At 49.5% G+C, this 18,867-nt stretch overlaps 1 protein-coding gene across 1 annotated transcript in view; it reads left to right on the top strand.

Annotated features, from left to right (window-relative positions):
- The window catches only part of ETFB (electron transfer flavoprotein subunit beta), a 107,883-nt gene that overhangs the window by 85,810 nt on the left and 3,206 nt on the right, over positions 1–18,867 (top strand). The window contains exons 4-6 of the mRNA XM_063942316.1: positions 5,760–5,822; positions 7,484–7,642; positions 7,916–8,094. Coding sequence (XP_063798386.1) covers positions 5,760–5,822; positions 7,484–7,642; positions 7,916–8,086 — 393 coding nt within the window. The 3' untranslated portion in view covers positions 8,087–8,094. The remainder of the gene's footprint in view (positions 1–5,759; positions 5,823–7,483; positions 7,643–7,915; positions 8,095–18,867) is intronic.

Raw genomic sequence — 18,867 nt, forward strand, 5'->3', positions numbered from 1 at the left:
GGGTTCCAGATGCTGGGTAATTGATTACAGTCAGAAAATAATACCTGCCGTATTTTTCATTTGTCCTTCGTCCTAGAGGATGCTGGGGACTCCAAATGGACCATGGGGTATAGACGGGATCCGCAGAAGACATGGGCACTTTAAGACTTAAAATGGGTGTGAACTGGCTCCTCCTCCTATGCCCCTCCTCCAGACCTCAGTTAGATTCTGTGCCCAGAGGAGACTGGTTGCACACTTGGGGAGCTCTACTGAGTTTCTCTAAAAAAGACTTTTGTTAGGTTTATCGTGAGGGGAGAGAAGCAGACCTACAAAGGCTCTGCTTCTTAGGCTACTGGACACCATCAGCTCCAGAGGGTCTGATCACTTGGTGCGCCTAGCTGCTCGTTCCCGGAGCCGCGCCGCCGTCCCCCTCACAGAGCCTGAAGAGAGAAGCTGGGTGAGTAGTAGAAGCAAGAAGACTTCAAAGGCGGCAGAAGACTTCGGATCTTCCTGAGGTACCGCGCAGGGCGCAGGGGGGGCGCCCTGGGCAGCAATAAAACCTCACTTTTGAGACTGGCATGACAGTATACATTGCATAGGCAATGTATACAGACCCCCGCCAGTATAAATAAAAGCGGGACCGAAGCGCGTCATGTAGGGGGCGGGGCTTCCTCCTTCAGCTCTAACCAGCGTCATTTTCTCCACAGCTTGCTGCAGAGACGCTGCTCCTGGCCCTTCACTGCTGTACACAAGTAACAGGGTGCACAAAACGAGCGGGGGGGGGGGGCACGAGAATTTGGTGTTGATTGCTTGGTATAAACGCTTACAGGTCTGGGGCATTATTTAATCCCTTCAGACCGGTGAGGCGCTGGTTGTGAGCTGGCAAACTCTCTTTCTGTGTCTCTGAAGGACCGTACTGTGGGTCTGTCCCCTATAGCCCAGTGTGTTTGGGGGCGTCGGTACGCGTGTGTCGACATGTCTGAGGTAGAAGGCTCTTCCCAGGAGGAGACTGGTGTGGGAGCTGAACTGAATGTGGGAGTGAATCCGTCGGCACCGCCGACTGCTGATTGGGTAGATATGTGGAGTGTTTTAAATGCAAGTGTGGCTGTATTGCATAAGAGGTTAGACAATTCTGAGTCTCAGAACCAAGCATGGAGACAATCCATGGGAGATGTTTTGTTACAATCTCAGACCCCCTCAGGGTCACAAAAACGTTCATTTACCCAGATAGCAGACACAGATACCGACACGGATTCTGACTCCAGTGTCGACTATAATGATGCCAAGTTACATCCTAAGGTGGCTAAGAGTATTCAGTACATGATTGTGGCAATTAAAGATGTGTTACATATCACAGAAGACCCCACTGTCCCTGACACAAGGGTCTGTATGTTTAAGGGAAAGAAACCTGAGGTAATGTTTCCTCCCTCTCATGAACTGAACGCTCTTTTTGAAAAAGCTTGGGAGTCTCCTGACAAGAGACTGCAGATTCCTAGGAGAATTGCTATGGCGTATCCTTTTCCCTCGCAGGATAGGTTACGGTGGGAATCCTCACCCACGATGGCCAAAGCTCTGGCGCGTTTGTCCAAGAAGGTGGCGTTACTGTCCCCTGACACGGCGACCCTAAAGGACCCTGCGGATCGTAAGCAGGAAACTACCTTAAAATCTATTTGTTACTACGGGTACGCTGCTCAGGCAGGCCGTGGTATCGGCATGGGTGAGTAGCGCTATTGAAAGGTGGGCAGATAACTTGTCATCTGACATAGACACCCTGGATAGGGATAACGTCCTTTTGACGCTGGGTCACATCAGGGACGCATCGATATATCTAAGGGAGGCGACGAGAGATATTGGCCTCTTGGGATCAAGGGCCAATGCCATGGCAATCTCGGCTAGGAGGGCGTTGTGGACTCATCAATGGAATAGTGATGCTGACTCTAAAAAGGCTATGGAGGCTCTGCCCTTCAAAGGTGAAGTTTTGTTTGGTGAGGGCCTCGCGGACCTAGTTTCTACAGCTACCGCTGGTAAGTCTTCTTTTTTGCCTTTTGTCGCTCCACAGCAAAAGATAACGCCTCACTACCAGATGCAGTCCTTTCGGTCTCATAAATTCAGGAAAGGACGTGGATCTTCCTTCCTCGCGGCCAGAGGTAAGGGAAGAGGAAAAAGATCGCCGGCTGTGGCAAGCTCCCAGGAGCAGAAGTCCTCCCCGGCTTCTACCAAATCCACCGCAAGACGCTGGGGCTCCGCTGCGGTAGTCTGCACCGGTGGGGGCACGTCTTCAGCTCTTCCGTCAAGTCTGGGTTCGCTCGGTCCTGGATCCTTGGGTGCTGGAAATTGTGACCCAAGGATACAAACTGGAGTTCCAAGACGTGCCTCCGCACCGATTTTTCAAATCGGCCTTACCAGTTTCTCATCCGGAGAGAGAGGTAGTGTGTGCTGCAATACAAAAGCTGTGTCAACAGCAAGTCATTGTCACGGTTCCCCTGTTACAACAAGGGAAAGGGTTTTATTCAACCCTGTTCGTGGTCCCGAAGCCGGATGGCTCGGTTAGACCGATTTCAGAATTTAAAATCCCTCAACCTGTATTTAAAAAGATTCAAATTCAAGATGGAATGTCTCCGAGCTGTGATCTCCGGTCTGGTGGGGGGGATTTTATGGTGTCAGTCGACATAAAGGATGCATATCTACATGTCCCCATATATCCTCCTCATCAGGCGTTCCTGAGGTTCGCTGTTCAGGATTGTCACTACCAATTTCAGATGTTGCCGTTTGGTCTTTCCACGGCCCCGAGGACTTTCACCAAAGTAATAGCGGAAATGATGGTGATCCTGCGCAAGCAAGGGGTCACAATTATCCCATACTTGGACGATCTCCTGATAAAGGCGAGATCAAAGGAGCAGTTTCTAAAAACCGTTGCGCTCTCCCTGAAGGTGCTGCAACAACATGGCTGGCTCCTAAATTTACCAAAGTCGCAGTTGATTCCGACAACTCGACTGTCGTTTTTGGGCATGATTCTGGACACTGATCTGCAGAGGATCTTTCTCCCGTTGGAAAAGGCTCAGGAACTCCAGAACATGGTCAAGGAACTTCTGAAACCGCCAAGAGTGTCGATTCATCACTGCACTCGAGTGCTGGGGAAAATGGTGGCGGCCTACGAGGCCATTCAGTTTGGCAGATTCCATACAAGAACTTTTCAGTGGGACCTGCTGGACAAGTGGTCCAGGTCCCATCTGCACATGCACCGGAAGATAAACCTGTCCCCCAGCGCCAGGGTTTCTCTCCTGTGGTGGCTCCAAAGTTCTCACCTTCTAGAGGGTCGCAGGTTCGGGATCCAGGATTGGGTTCTGGTGACCACGGACGCGAGTCTCCGAGGTTGGGGAGCAGTCACACAGGGACAAAATTTCCAGGGAAAATGGTCGAGCCAGGAAGCTTGTCTGCACATAAAAGTGCTGGAGTTATGGGCCATCTACAACGGCCTTCGGCAAGCGGAACATCTTCTTCGCGACCTGCCCGTCCTGATTCAGTCGGACAACATTACAGCCGTGGCGCACATAAACCGCCTGGGCGGAACAAAGAGCAGAGCGGCGATGGCGGAGGTCACCAAGATTCTTCGCTGGGCGGAAAAACATGCAAGCGCTCTGTCAGCGGTCTTCCTTCCAGGAGTGGACAACTGGGAAGCAGACTTCCTCAGCAGACACGATATCCATCCAGGAGAGTGGGGTCTTCATCAAGAGGTCTTTGCAGAAGTGACAAGTCGTTGGGGACTTCCTCAAATAGACATGATGGCGTCTCTCCTCAACAAGAAGCTTCAGACATATTGTTCCAGGTCAAGGGACCCTCAAGCAACAGCAGTGGACGCACTGGTGACACCGTGGGTGTTTCAGTCGGTCTATGTGTTCCCTCCACTTCCACTCATCCCAAAGGTGATAAGGATCATAAGAAGAACAAGGGTTCAGGCGATACTCGTTGTTCCAGATTGGCCACGGAGGGCCTGGTATCCGGATCTTCAGGAATTGCTCACAGGAGATCCCTGGCCTCTTCCTCTAAGAGAGGACCTGTTACAGCAGGGGCCGTGCGTGTTCCAGGACTTACCGCGGTTGCGTTTGACGGCATGGCGGTTGAACGCCAAATCCTAGCTAGAAAGGGTATTCCCGGGGAAGTCATCCCCACTCTACTTAAAGCTAGAAAGGAGGTAATGGCGAAGCATTATCACCGTATTTGGAGAAAATGTGTGTCTTGGTGTGAATCCAAGAAGGCTCCTACGGAAGAATTTCAGCTGGGTCGTTTTCTCCACTTTTTGCAAGCAGGTGTGGATGCGGGCCTGAAGTTAGGCTCCATTAAAGTGCAGGTTTCGGCCTTATCAATTTTCTTTCAAAGGCACCGTGGGTCCTCAACGTGGTGTTACAGTTCCTTACGTCACATTGGTTTGAACCTTTACAAAAGGTTGAGTTGAAATTTCTCACTTGGAAAGTGGTCATGCTGTTGGCCTTGGCGTCCACAAGGCGGGTGTCCGAATTGGCGGCTTTATCTCACAAAAGCTCCTATCTGATTTTCCATGTGGATAGAGCGGAATTGAGAACTCGTCAACCATTTCTGCCTAAGGTGGTTTCGTCGTTTCACATGAACCAACCTATTGTGGTGCCTGTGGTTTCTGAAGCCTTGGCGGATTCAAAGTCTCTTGATGTGGTCAGAGCTTTGAAAATGTATGTAGCCAGAACGGCTCGTGTTGGGAAAACAGAGGCGCTGTTTGTCCTGTATGCGGCCATCATGGTTGGCGCTCCTGCTTCTAAGCAGACGATTGCACGCTGGATCTGTAATACGATTCAGCAGGCTCATTCTACGGCTGGATTGCCGTTACCGAAATCGGTGAAAGCCCATTCCACTAGGAAGGTGGGCTCATCTTGGGCGGCTGCCCGAGGCATCTCTGCTTTACAGCTTTGCCGAGAAGCTACTTGGTCGGGTTCAAACACTTTTGCAAAATTCTACAAGTTTGATACCCTGGCTGCGGAGGACCTCATGTTTGCTCAATCGGTGCTGCAGAGTCATCCGCACTCTCCCGCCCGGTCTGGAGCTTGGTATAAACCCCATGGTCCATTTGGATCCCCAGCATCCTCTAGGACGAAGGAGAAAATAGGATTTTAATACCTACCAGTAAATCCTTTTCTCTTAGTCCGTAGAGGATGCTGGGCGCCCGTCCCAGTGCGGACTCTATCTGCAGTACTTGTAAATAGTTATTGCTTATGTTACACAAAGGTGGTGTTTCAGTTAAGGTCAGCCTGTTGCTGATCTCTTTTGGTTCACACGGTAAACTGGTTTTAGTTAAATGCCATGTTGTACGGTGTGTTGTGGTGTGAGCTGGTATGTGTCTCACCCTTCGTTAACAAAATCCTTTTCCTCAATGTCCGTCACCTCTGGGCACAGTTCCTATAACTGAGGTCTGGAGGAGGGGCATAGGGGGAGGAGCCAGTTCACACCCATTTAAAGTCTTAAAGTGCCCATGTCTCCTGCGGATCCCGTCTATACCCCATGGTCCATTTGGAGTCCCCAGCATCCTCTACGGACTAAGAGAGAGGGATTTACCGGTAGGTATTAAAATCCTATTTTCTGTGTCCCTGTGCACATGTAGATTATGTGTATTTTACCTCTTCACTCTGCATTGTGATTGCTTTATTGTTCCCTGTGAATCGCCTCCTGCAGCCTTCCCTCCCCAGGGCACGTCCCAGATAACCTTCTTCCTAGCTGCCCCCCAGCTCAGCACTTTCTCCGCTCTCTCCTTGCAGGCCATTGATGATGACTGTAATCAGACCGGACAGATGACCGCTGCTCTGCTTGACTGGCCTCAGGTACCGATCCTCCCCGGCTCTGTGTTATTTTCCGGAAAATGAGAGAATTACCTCTGGTTTAACGCATGGAGCAGGGCGCAGGGTTTGCAGCTGACGTACCGAGTACTGGCTGAGCGATGTGGTACTGCTGGATACTGGGATTAAACACTAGAGATGTAATTTCCCATCATAGATATTGAACATCATTTGCACTTTCAAATATCTACAAACAGTATACAAGTCTGACTTTGTGATTAATGGGATGCCAGTATAGATCAGGATCAATCGCCTTATTGTGACTAAGCGATACGTCTTCTATTCTTCGGCTCCCAGCCCGGTTGCCTTTCTGCCACGGAGTCAGCAGCTGTAGGGTTGACCACCCCAACTATCACAGTATGTACTGTAGCAGGGAAATGCACAGTGGGATGCTTGGTGTGCTTGCTGCAATTACTGGGGGCATGACTCCAGGTGTGGAACGGGGCTCACCAGATCATGTCATCCATAGGTGAAGACTGCGGCATCTCCTATCTTGTTTTTAGCAACTAGGATCTCACTATTTTTCTTTGCATAATTGTGCCTAGCGAAGCGCCATTTCTATGGTAGACAGAAGGGGTTTTATATTACCATTGTTCTCAGTCCTATATTCATTGCTCCCTATTCCTCGCCACTTCCCCAGTGATGTCACGCCCAGCCCTGATGTCACATGTATTCCTTGTTACTAGCACCCACGCATATTGCACGGACAGGGGTTTGTCCACTCAGTAAGACAGATGAGCTCTGGGAGAAGAGAACGGGATTGCAGGGAAGAGAATAGCAGCAATGGCATCTATACTGGATAGTGATCTCTGTATGCAGGTTTACGAACATCCTAGAAATTAGGTAACTCCCCCCTAATGATATTTTCGTACAATTATGCCTTAATATTTCTATAAAGACTGAGGGGAAATTTAAAAATATAAATAATGAACACGTTATAGTAAAGATTTGTAGTTGTGGAAATCTCGGAGGTGGGGCGTAAGTTAAAGAGAGAACCTGTCTCCTGCATATACAGCGGAAACGTCTATTTGGTGGTATGGACCAGCAGGCCCTGTTACGGCAAATATCAACTCGCCATGCCTGACAAGTAATAGGCCACGTTCCTGTGAGATTATTATACACCCGAAAACGGGTTATTGGTAAAGATTTCTGCACAGGCAAAGCTGCATCATTCCCTCTGTGTAGAGGAGCCCCCTTCTGGCCGGATGTGTACAGGCAGGTGCAGTGTCGGAAGGAGCTGCTGTTGTGAGGTTTAAATGGGAGTAGTGTAAAGAAGGGCTGTATATGGGCTGGAGCAGCTGCTCGGTGCTGGGTAGCAGGACCCATGTCCGATTTAAGATCAGGATGTTCAGCCCCTCGGCAGATGACGACAAATACAGGGCAATTGCACCGATCTGAATGGAATGGGCAATAATAATTTGATTTCTATGATACATACGTGTCCTGACGAACACTGAAATGCTGACGTCAGAACGCTGCTTGTACAGGTATAGTTTAGTAGCATCAGCGTTATCATCTTTCTTATGTTACTTCTGTACAGTATTGAGTTCTAGTGTATAATTAGGTATCAGTGATTTAAATAAGGGATACTGTACAAGCCTTTGCAGTATTAAGGACCCTGCGTTGGTGTCTTTGTTCCTATCTAGGCTACGTTTGTATCAGAGGTCACAGTGGAAGGGGAGAAGCTGACGGTGCTGCGGGAGGTCGACGGTGGCCTAGAGACGATCAGCATGAAACTGCCGGCCGTAGTGACCGCCGACCTACGGCTAAATGAGCCGCGTTACGCCACTTTACCGAACATCATGGTGAGGCCGGGGTTTATGGCACACGTGGGTGGGCAGTTAGGAATAACGCGCTGTGTGGCTTCTGACGGTGGTGATAGGCACACTAAGCAGGAATTACTCTACCATGATCTTTATCCGGGGATCCGTGTACCACTCACGCGATCAAACGCTGCGTTTACAGAAGCACTAATTAGACTGCGGTGAATTTGCCCCATCCTTGATCTGTACAGCTGCTGCTCGCTAACTTATATTCACTCAGCTCACTCTCCTTCTCTCCCGGATGTTTCTTTCCAGAAAGCCAAGAAAAAGAAGATTGAGACGGTGAAGCCAACAGACCTGGGGGTGGACGTCTCCAGCCGTATACACATCTTGAGTGTGGAAGACCCACCGCAGAGAGAGGCCGGCGTGAAAGTGGAGACCGTAGAGGATCTAGTAAATAAGCTGAAGGAGAGTGGGAGTATCTAACCTGACAGGTCAGTCACACCCTCGCTCAGCAACAATCCAGGATGTAGAAATAAGTTGTATTGTTCTAAGTGCTATGGTACATTGTCAGTAACTGGTGAGCTCATCCAATCAGTGGTTCCATTGTCTCTTGTGCACCCGCTGACGCGCGTCCTCCTGTGTGTAACATCTGCATCCATTCTCTTACACACAACGCATGCTGTTATTATGCATATTCCTTCCCCTCTCCCAACAATGAGAACTTAGATCTTAGATCTCGTCGCCCTGCAGCCGCACATCTCGGTGACGTTTCTTATCAGGAGCAGACAGCAGTGCACAGTTGTCGTGGCAGTACAGCGCCTCTTCCTGACCTTACTGTAGCGTCTCCATACTGATGGGCGGCCGAGCCGACTGAGTGGCTCTGCTTCACGCTATGGCGGAGCGTTGCCTGACAGCATGTACGGAAACACACACCCTGACTGATGGCTATTAAAGCAAATCAGACGGAGTATGCGGTCCGTACGCCGATGTGCAGCACTGATCCACATTTTCTAGGAGGAAAGGGAATATGAACCTCCCTTTACCCGGTGCAGAAAGATCAATAATTGGGTACAAAGATTAAATGTGAATATTATGTTCCAACGGATAAACAGGACTACCAGTAATACCCCTTTTACAACGCCAGCCCGGGTCACTGAACAGGGGTTTCAAGCAGTGTCACAGCGGCTTGAAACCCTGTTTACACCGCAAGCTGGACCCTGGTTATTGCTGGGGCTTCCTTCTGCTGGCGACTGGAGATGACATCATCTCCAAGCGCCTGTGAGCCGGCTCTCCATAGGCTTGTAATGGGACCTGGGCCGGAAGACCCAGATCACCAGTTTACACTGACCCGTAACCATGGTCCTTCCTGAGTTCAACCCTGCCCGCTAACCCGGATTGGAGTCCCGGGTCACTGAACCTGGGTTATTTTTCAGACACCCTTTTACACCGAGCAGTGGCCGGGGCTATTGCAGCGGTGTAAAATGGGTATTATTGTAATCTGCTTTACTTTTCATAGTTTTCCAGAGGCATACATTTCTCTGACGTCCTAGTGGATGCTGGGTACTCCGTAAGGACCATGGGGAATAGACGGGCTCCGCAGGAGACTGGGCACTTCTTTAAAGAAAAGATTAGGTACTACATCTGGTGTGCACTGGCTCCTCCCTCTATGCCCCTCCTCCAGACCCCAGTTAGAATCTGTGCCCGGCCTGAGCTGGATGCACTTAGTGGGCTCTCCTGAGTTCACTAAAAAGAAAAGTATTTGTTAGGTTTTTTATTTTCAGTGAGATCTGCTGGCAACAGACTCACTGCTACGTGGGACTTAGGGGAGAGAAGCAAACCTACCTGCTTGCAGCTAGCTTGTGCTTCTAGGCTACTGGACACCATTAGCTCCAGAGGGATCGAACACAGGGCCCGACCTCGATCGTCCGTTCCCGGAGCCGCGCCGCCGTCCCCCTTGCAGAGCCAGAAGACGTAAGAAACCGGAGGAAATCGGCGGCTGAAGACTTCAGTCTTCAATAAGGTAGCGCACAGCACTGCAGCTGTGCGCCATTGCTCCCACAGCACACCACACGCTCCGGTCACTGGTGGGTGCAGGGCGCTGGGGGGGGGGGCGCCCTGGGCTGCAATTAATATACCTTTTGGCAATAAAAAGCACATAATACATTGTTTAACACTGTATATGTGCAGAAACCCCCGCCATTAACGTTATAAAAAGCGGGAGAAGCCCGCCGTTGAAGGGGCGGGGCTATCTCCCTCAGCACAGCCAGCGCCATTTTCTCTTCACAGCTCCGCTGGAAGGACGCTCCCCAGGCTCTCCCCTGCAGTATACACTACAGAAAGGGTAAAAAAGAGAGAGGGGGGGCACATAAATTTAGGCGCAAAATTGTGATATAAGCAGCTATAGGGGGAAAATTCACTTTGTGTATAGTGTATATCCCTCTGTTATATAGCGCTCTGGTGTGTGCTGGCATACTCTCTGTCTCCCCAAAGGACTTTGTGGGGTCCTGTCTTCAGTCAGAGCATTCCCTGTGTGTGTGTGCGGTGTGTCGGTACGGCTGTGTCGACATGTTTGATGAGGACGCTTACGTGGAGGCGGAGCAGGTGCCGATTAGTGTGATGTCGCCCCCTGCGGGGCCGACACCTGAGTGGATGGATATGTGGAAGGTATTAACCGACAGTGTCAACTCCTTGCATAAAAGGTTCGATGACGCAGCTTTGGGACAGCCGGCATCTCAGCCTGCGCCTGCCCAGGCATCTCAGAGGCCGTCAGGGGCTCAAAAACGCCCGCTACCTCAGATGGCAGACACAGATGTCGACACGGAGTCTGACTCCAGTGTCGACGAGGATGAGACAAATATACAATCCACTAGGGCCATCCGATGCATGATTACGGCAATGAAAAATGTGTTGCACATTTCTGACATTAATCGGTTACCACAAAAAAGGGTATTGTTTTTGGGGAGAAAAAGCAGCCAGTGACTTTTCCCCCATCTGATGAGTTAAATGAATTGTGTGAAGAAGCGTGGGGTTCCCCAGATAAGAAACTAGTGATTTCTAAGCGGTTACTAATGGCGTACCCTTTCCCCGCCAACGGATAGGTTACGCTGGGAGACATCCCCTAAGGTGGACAAGGCGCTCGCACGCTTATCAAAAAAGGTGGCACTGCCTTCTCAGGATACGGCCGCCTTAACGGAGCCTGCAGATAGAAAGCAGGAGGCTATCCTGAAGTCTGTGTATACACACTCAGGTACTATACTGAGACCTGCTATTGCTTCAGCATGGATGTGTAGTGCTGCAGCAGCGTGGTCTGATTCCCTGTCTGATAACATTGATTCCCTTGACAGGGACACTATATTGCTAACCATAGAGCATATTAAAGACGTAGTCTTATATATGAGAGATGCACAGAGGGATATTTGCCGGCTGGCATCTAGAATTAATGCAATGTCCATTTCTGCCAGGAGAGTATTATGGACTCGGCAGTGGACAGGTGATGCTGATTCTAAAAGGCACATGGAAATTTTGCCTTATAAGGGTGAGGAATTGTTTGGGGACGGTCTTTCGACCTCGTATCCACAGCAACAGCTGGGAAGTCGACTTTTTTACCTCAGGTTCCCTCACAGCCTAAGAATGCACTGTATTATCAAGTACAGTCCTTTCGGCCTCAGAAAGGCAAGCGGGTTAGAGGCGCGTCCTTTCTGCCCAGAGGCAGGGGTAGAGGGAAAAAGCTGCACCATACAGCCAGTTCCCAAGAACAAAAATCCTCCCCTGCTTCCACTAAGTCCACCGCATGACGCTGGGGCTCCACATGTGGAGCCAGGTGCGGTGGGGGCTCGTCTCCAGAACTTCAGCGACCAGTGGGCTCGCTCACAGGTGGATCTCTGGGTTCTACAAGTGGTATCTCAGGGATACAAGCTGGAGTTCGAGACGTCTCCCCCTCGCCGTTACCTCAAATCAGCCTTGCCAGCTACTCCCCAGGACAGGGAGGTAGTACTGGCGGCAATTCACAAGCTGTACCTCCAGCAGGTGATAATCAAAGTTCCCCTCCTTCAACAGGGACGGGGTTACTATTCCACAATGTTTGTGGTACCGAAACCAGACGGTTCGGTGAGACCCATTCTAAATTTGAAATCCTTGAACACTTATATAAGGAAGTTCAAGTTCAAAATGGAATCGCTCAGGGCGGTTATTGCAAGCCTGGAAGAGGGGGATTACATGGTATCACTGGACATCAAGGATGCTTACCTACATGTCCCCATTTACCCACCTCACCAGGTGTACCTCCGTTTTGTGGTACAGGACTGCCATTACCAATTCCAGACGTTGCTGTTTGGTCTGTCCACGGCACCGAGGGTATTTACCAAAGTAATGGCCGAAATGATGATACTCTTTCGGAAGAAGGGAGTTATAATCATCCCGTACTTGGACGATCTCCTTATAAAGGCAAGGTCCAGGGAGCAGTTGTTGGTCGGAGTAGCACTATCTCAGGAAGTGCTACAACAGCACGGCTGGATTCTGAATATCCCAAAGTCGCAGCTGGTTCCTACGACGCGTCTGCTGTTCCTGGGTGTGATTCTGGACACAGAACAGAAGAAGGTGTTTCTCCCGGAGGAGAAGGCCAAGGAGTTGTCATCTCTGGTCAGAGACCTCCTAAAACCAAAACAGGTGTCGGTGCATCACTGCACGCGAGTCCTGGGAAAGATGGTAGCTTCTTACGAGGCAATTCCATTCGGCAGGTTCCATGCAAGGATCTTTTAGTGGGATCTGTTAGACAAGTGGTCCGGATCGCATCTTCAGATGCATCGGCTGATCACCCTGTCCCCGAGGGCCAGGGTGTCTCTGCTGTGGTGGCTGCAGAGTGCTCATCTTCTCGAAGGCCGCAGATTCGGCATACAGGACTGGGTCCTGGTGACCACGGATGCAAGCCTCCGAGGTTGGGGGGCAGTCACTCAGGGAAGAAACTTCCAAGGACAATGGTTGAGTCAGGAGGCTTCCCTACACATAAATAATCTGGAACTAAGGGCCATTTACTATGCCCTAAGTCAGGCAAAACCCCTGCTTCAAAACCAGCCGGTGCTGATTCAGTCAGACAACATCACGGCGGTCGCCCATGTAAACCGACAGGGCGGCACAAGAAGCAGGATGGCGATGGCAGAAGCCACAAGGATTCTCCGATGGGCGGAAAATCACGTGATAGCACTGTCAGCAGTGTTCATTCCGGGAGTGGACAACTGGGAAGCAGACTTCGTCAGCAGACACGACCTACACCCGGGAGAGTGGGGACTTCATCCAGAAGTCTTCCAGCTGATTGTAAATCGTTGGGAAAGGCCACAGGTGGACATGATGGCGTCCCGCCTCAACAAAAAGCTAAAAAGATATTGCGCCAGGTCAAGGGACCCTCAGGCGATAGCTGTGGACCCTCTAGTGACACCGTGGGTGTACCAATTGGTTTGTGTTCCCTCCTCTTCCTCTCATACCAAAGGTACTGGGCATTCCGGTTGAAGTCATTCCTACGCTGATAAAAGCTAGGAAGGATGTGACAGCAAAACATTATCACTGCATATGGCGAAAATATGTTGCTTGGTGTGAGGCTATGAAGGCCCCAACAGAAGAATTTCAGCTGGGTCGATTTCTGCACTTCCTACAGTCAGGTGTGACTATGGGCCTAAAATTGGGATCCATTAAAGTCCAGATTTCGGCCCTGTCTATTTTCTTTCAAAAAGAACTGGCTTCACTGCCTGAAGTTCAGACGTTTGTTAAGGGAGTGCTGCATATTCAGCCTCCTTTTGTGCCTCCAGTGGCACCTTGGGATCTCAACGTTGTGTTGGATTTCCTAAAATCACATTGGTTTAAGCCACTTCAGACCGTGGAGTTGAAATATCTCACGTGGAAAGTGGTCATGCTTTTGGCCTTGGCTTCGGCTAGGCGTGTGTCAGAATTGGCGGCTTTGTCATGTAAAAGCCCCTATCTGATCTTCCATATGGACAGGGCAGAATTGAGGACTCGTCCCCAATTTCTCCCTAAGGTGGTATCAGCGTTTCATTTGAACCAACCTATTGTGGTGCCTGCGGCTACTCGGGACTTGGAGGCTTCCAAGTTGCTGGATGTAGTCCGGGCCCTGAAAATCTATGTTTCCAGGACGGCTAGAGTCAGAAAAACTGACTCGCTGTTTATCCTGCATGCACCCAACAATCTGGGTGCTCCTGCTTCTAAGCAGACTATTGCTCGCTGGATTTGTAGCACGATTCAACTTGCACATTCAGCGGCTGGACTGCCGCATCCTAAATCAATCAAAGCCCATTCCACGAGGAAGGTGGGCTCTTCTTGGGCGGCTGCCCGAGGGGTCTCGGCTTTACAACTTTGCCGAGCTGCTACCTGGTCGGGATCAAACACGTTTGCAAAATTCTACAAGTTTGATACCCTGGCTGAGGAGGACCTTGAGTTTGCTCATTCGGTGCTGCAGAGTCATCCGCACTCTCCCGCCCGTTTGGGAGCTTTGGTATAATCCCCATGGTCCTTACGGAGTACCCAGCATCCACTAGGACGTCAGAGAAAATAAGATTTTACTCACCGGTAAATCTATTTCTCGTAGTCCGTAGTGGATGCTGGGAGCCCGTCCCAAGTGCGGAATTCTGCAATACTTGTATATAGTTATTGCTTAACTATAGGGTTTTTTTGTTCTGAGCCATCAGTTTAATGAGGCTCAGTTGTTGTTCATACTGTTAACTGGGTATAGTTATCACGAGTTGTACGGTGTGATTGGTGTGGCTGGTATGAGTCTTACCCTGGATTCCAAATCCTTTCCTTGTAATGTCAGCTCTTCCGGGCACAGTTTCTCTAACTGAGATCTGGAGGAGGGGCATAGAGGGAGGAGCCAGTGCACACCAGATGTAGTACCTAATCTTTTCTTTAAAGAAGTGCCCAGTCTCCTGCGGAGCCCGTCTATTCCCCATGGTCCTTACGGAGTACCCAGCATCCACTACTGACTACGAGAAATAGATTTACCGGTGAGTAAAATCTTATTTTTTCTGGGTAAGCATCCGTAATGGTTAGGTTGGGGTCAGAAAAAATGGTTATGGTAGGGGGTCAGGAAAGATGTAATGGCCGATAGCTGAGAGTCCTTTATTGTAAATTATATTACATCATTCTTACTGTTTGTATTTCTGAGGCACACCCGGAGTCGCAGACTCGTGAGAACTGGGAGTCTCTTAAAATGCAGCCGGTTGAATAGAAGTGATGTTCTGTGGACACTGTACTCTTAAGTGATGCAGACGCAGTAGCCTCCCAGGTGTGGTGGTGTTACATCTAACGTATGGGGGCAGATTCAATTAAACCCTGCGGCTAATGGTCAGCCCTGAGCTAGTCAGTCAGGTGCATTGTCGCACGTTACTACTGTATATAGTGGAATAAGTCCCACCTGGTCTGCAGTTAAATGGTTAGAAGAAAACCCACCAATCACCTCTGACCTGCGGGTTTTCTTGCAATGCTGCAGCAGGATTTTATGCTTGCAGTCAGGTGAATGTAGTGCCCCAAGGCAGGGAGTGATTTAAATGCCAGAGATTGGGAGGGGCGGGTCTTTCTAAAAATAAATGTGCTTTCTGGTCTCGGGTTATAAATATGACGGCGGTCATTTCTGATATTGGGAAGTCTAAAACCCATCTGAATTCAGTGAGTTTTGCCTGGAAAAATGACTGATCATGACAGTGGGATGGGATGAAATAGGGATCTGCGCAGGCGTGTGCCAGGGGGTGGCGAGTTCTGTACCAATGCGGCTTACAGAACGGGCTCCTATACATGGGACAGTACTGACCCTGAAGTCCGGGAGAGATTCTTACACCTACATCTTCTTTCCTTTTTGTTTCCCTGGGCCTTTACAAGGCGATAAAGTGGAGACGGATAAAGAGTGATAAAGTACCAGACAATCAGCTCCCAACTGTCATTTTTCAAACACATCCTGTAACATGGCAGTTAAGAGCTGATTGACTGGTCATTTATCACTCAATGGGGGGAATTCAATTGTTTGAAAAGTCGGTTGGGTGTCTGTTTTTCCCTGTCTGTTAGACAGGAAAAAACAGAAACCCAACTGACTTTTCAAACAATTGAATATCCCCCCTATCTGTCTCCACTTTATCTCTTGTTAAGGCTCAATACATTTGGGCCTCTGTTTCTATAAAACCCAATAAAAATCAATACTTCAAAGGTTTTAGGTTTTAAGATGATTAAAAGTAAACAATGGGCAATTTTGTTATAATCCTTAGTTAGGCTTAAACGTGACTTATTGTGTACTACGTACCGGCAATACAGCTCATTGTGCTAGTAGTGTAATACCTGCATATTACGCAATATTCCAATAAAATAAAGGTCGCAAGCCCTAAAATCCTAAGAACTTTGTGCACAGAGGCTGCGCTGATAATCCTATAGACCTGCAGTAGTGAGTATCGCTCCTCGGCAGCTCTACCTCTCCTCACCAATTAGGCAATTAATTAATCTAACTGGTTAATTGAAGTTGTCATCTTGCGATGTGAAGTGCCGCCTGCCATGGGTGACTAGGAAATGCCGTCAATATTTTGATAAATATGTGTTAATTATGTTTTTTGTTTACAGAGGCTATATCGCGTCAGGCTTACGGCGGCCTCAGCGACAATCACTGCAGTCTGACTGTTAAAGCGCGCTGACGTGCGTTTACAGGCCACTTAGACAGCTCCGATGTTAGTTTACCACTAACAACCCCACCCCCCTTTCTCCATCAAAGGGGACTTTCTGGTAAAAAAAAAAAAAAAAAAAATCAGAAAAACATTTTACAACCCCCCCCCCCCCTTCCCCTATATAATTTTCCTCCGTGTCCCTCCCATCATGCAGCACTCAGGTGGCAGTCGCATGATGTCCCATATGGATGTGAACAGCCACCGCCCAGCAGATTTCAGAGACCGCATTTCAATCGCTACCCCACCTCCGTGTGTACACGCCCCGCGACATTTAGGTGACTTAGACCCCAGCGCAGGTGTAAAACATCGACCGTTTGCAGGAATGGCATTGCGGGCCACTCAGACCCCGGACGTCCTCACGCAGAGACTACACCTCCGCCCGCGCCCTTCCTCCTGTCTGCGGCTTGTGGATGGAAGGACGCGGTGCACCCTTATTTGTCACCTGTCAGGCTGAAGCACAGATAGGAGATTCTATGGCAGTGAACACTGTGTGATAACAACCAGGGAACGATTGTCACAGCTGTTTCCCCACCGCTTAGCATGACCCAACATGACTGCTCCTCCAGGCTGTGCAGTATTGTCAGAGAGTCAGAGAGGATATAGAAATACAAATCCTGGCAGCTGCTTAACCCGTTACACTGCGGAGTGCCAGGCTCAGCAATGGGGAACAGAGCGTGTGTGATAGTGTTTCTCTCTCTTTGTGTCTGGGTATCGGAAGACTAAAGCTGTGGAAAGTTGCTTTATACAGTGGGGCACGGATTTCCCTTTTGATGTGTAAATGAATGCGATCTACTTGATACGTTCTGGAGCTTGCTCACCACCCCCACGGTCTGTGTAATTGGTCTTCAGCGACTAGAAGGACTTTGCAGGACTGCTTTTATTACATTTACCATAATACATCAATGTAGCGGTGAAAGAAAAGCAATCGGAAAAGCTTTGCTCCAGCGGCGCTGCAATCCGAGTCACATGCGCCAAGTCGTCCTCTTCCCCAACACGTCTTATCCCCTCTTTCTCTATCGCTGTCACTCTGACTCATGGGACAGGATGAAAAGAAGAACAAAAATAAAAGGCTGGACCAGTGCCAACATCTTTCTAGAAGGGGGGAAGCTAGGAACAGAATTGTACATTCATCTAATATTTGGGGGCGGGGGGGGGGGGGGTAGGCGGAGCTGGGCATCGTTCCTGAAAATGCCTCCGTGTTCTGGGAGTGGCGAGGCCAGGGTCTGCGTCTTTGGATGCAGATTTCCTGGCCCCAATGGGGTGAACAGCCCGGCCATCCTGCGTAACCCGAGGGTTAAGGGCCCCATACACTAGGACGATAATGCCCAATTTCATCCGATTTCGGGCATTCGGCCCGATATATCGGATGAAATCTGGCATTTTGGAGGCGTTTCCGATCCGATGCGTGTTCCCTTGAGCATCAGATCGGATCCTCCAGATTGAATGTGCTGCACATTCAATCTGGTGCGACCCCGCAGGCATGGCTGGGGGATCGCCCAGCATACGATGTATCTTGGGCGATACTGCCCCCCGGGAAGCTGCTGGGGGTGATCGCCCGCGACATGTTAGACGGACATGTCACGGTAGTATATGGGGCCCTTTACTCATATGGCCAGTGTTCACGCAGATGAGTCTTTGGTCGCAGCAGCTGACCGCAAAAGCCTGCAGTAGGTATCTATTTACACAAGGTCCTCTTGCTGCTTTTGCATATTTTCGTACAGCGGCTGCGTCCAAAAACGATCGGCGGCCGTCTTAGAATCAGGCCCTCTGTAAGAGATGCAGTCCAAAATGACCAAACATATGTTTGGAAGCTGAATCGTATACTACAGTTTATGTTGCTTGCAACATGTCTTACTATAGATGAGCGAAAGGTTTTAAATTACCCCACGAAATGTTCAGCTCATTCCAGATTTGGGTGTGAAATTCTGCCCATTTCTCCAGCAGAGTCGCTCCTTGTGGAACCGCCACTCCCCAACGACACAGAGCAGAATGAATGGACGGCTGTCCCTGCTCTGTTTATGGACCGCAGACTATCTGTGAGACGCAGAATCTATGGGCGGGATGTAATGAAGTCCGAATTTGGCGGCCGCCCAGGATGCCGGCCGATCTCAGATGGTTTTTTATTTTTTAAAGGGGCAACCACGTGCAAGACGTGGTTTAGCATTGTAAATGATTGCTCCTTTAAAAAAAAGAGAGAGTTCAGCCGCCATCCCGCACGGGCGCCAAACTTGGACTTCATTACATCCCGGCCTATGAATACAGACTGGGAAATGAGAATTAGAACGGTGAGGCTGTATCGCAGGAATTTCGCACCTCTGTTACCGCCATTATTCCTTCTGCAGTAACACTGACGTGGCGCCATCAAAACCCGCTGCTTATGCAGATAACAAAGGATTTTATACATCTGTTTACTTGTGTTTTATAGGGATCCTCATTGTCCCTGACAGTTAATGTAATATCCGAGCAGACCAGCTGAGCTCCCCTGTGAGAAGCGCCAGACATCACCCGTCAATCATACGTGCAATTCAAATCATGTTTAATATTTATATTGTCATACGA

The sequence above is a fragment of the Pseudophryne corroboree genome, chromosome 10 (genome assembly GCF_028390025.1).
Source record: "Pseudophryne corroboree isolate aPseCor3 chromosome 10, aPseCor3.hap2, whole genome shotgun sequence".
NCBI classification, from domain to species: Eukaryota; Metazoa; Chordata; class Amphibia; order Anura; family Myobatrachidae; genus Pseudophryne; species Pseudophryne corroboree.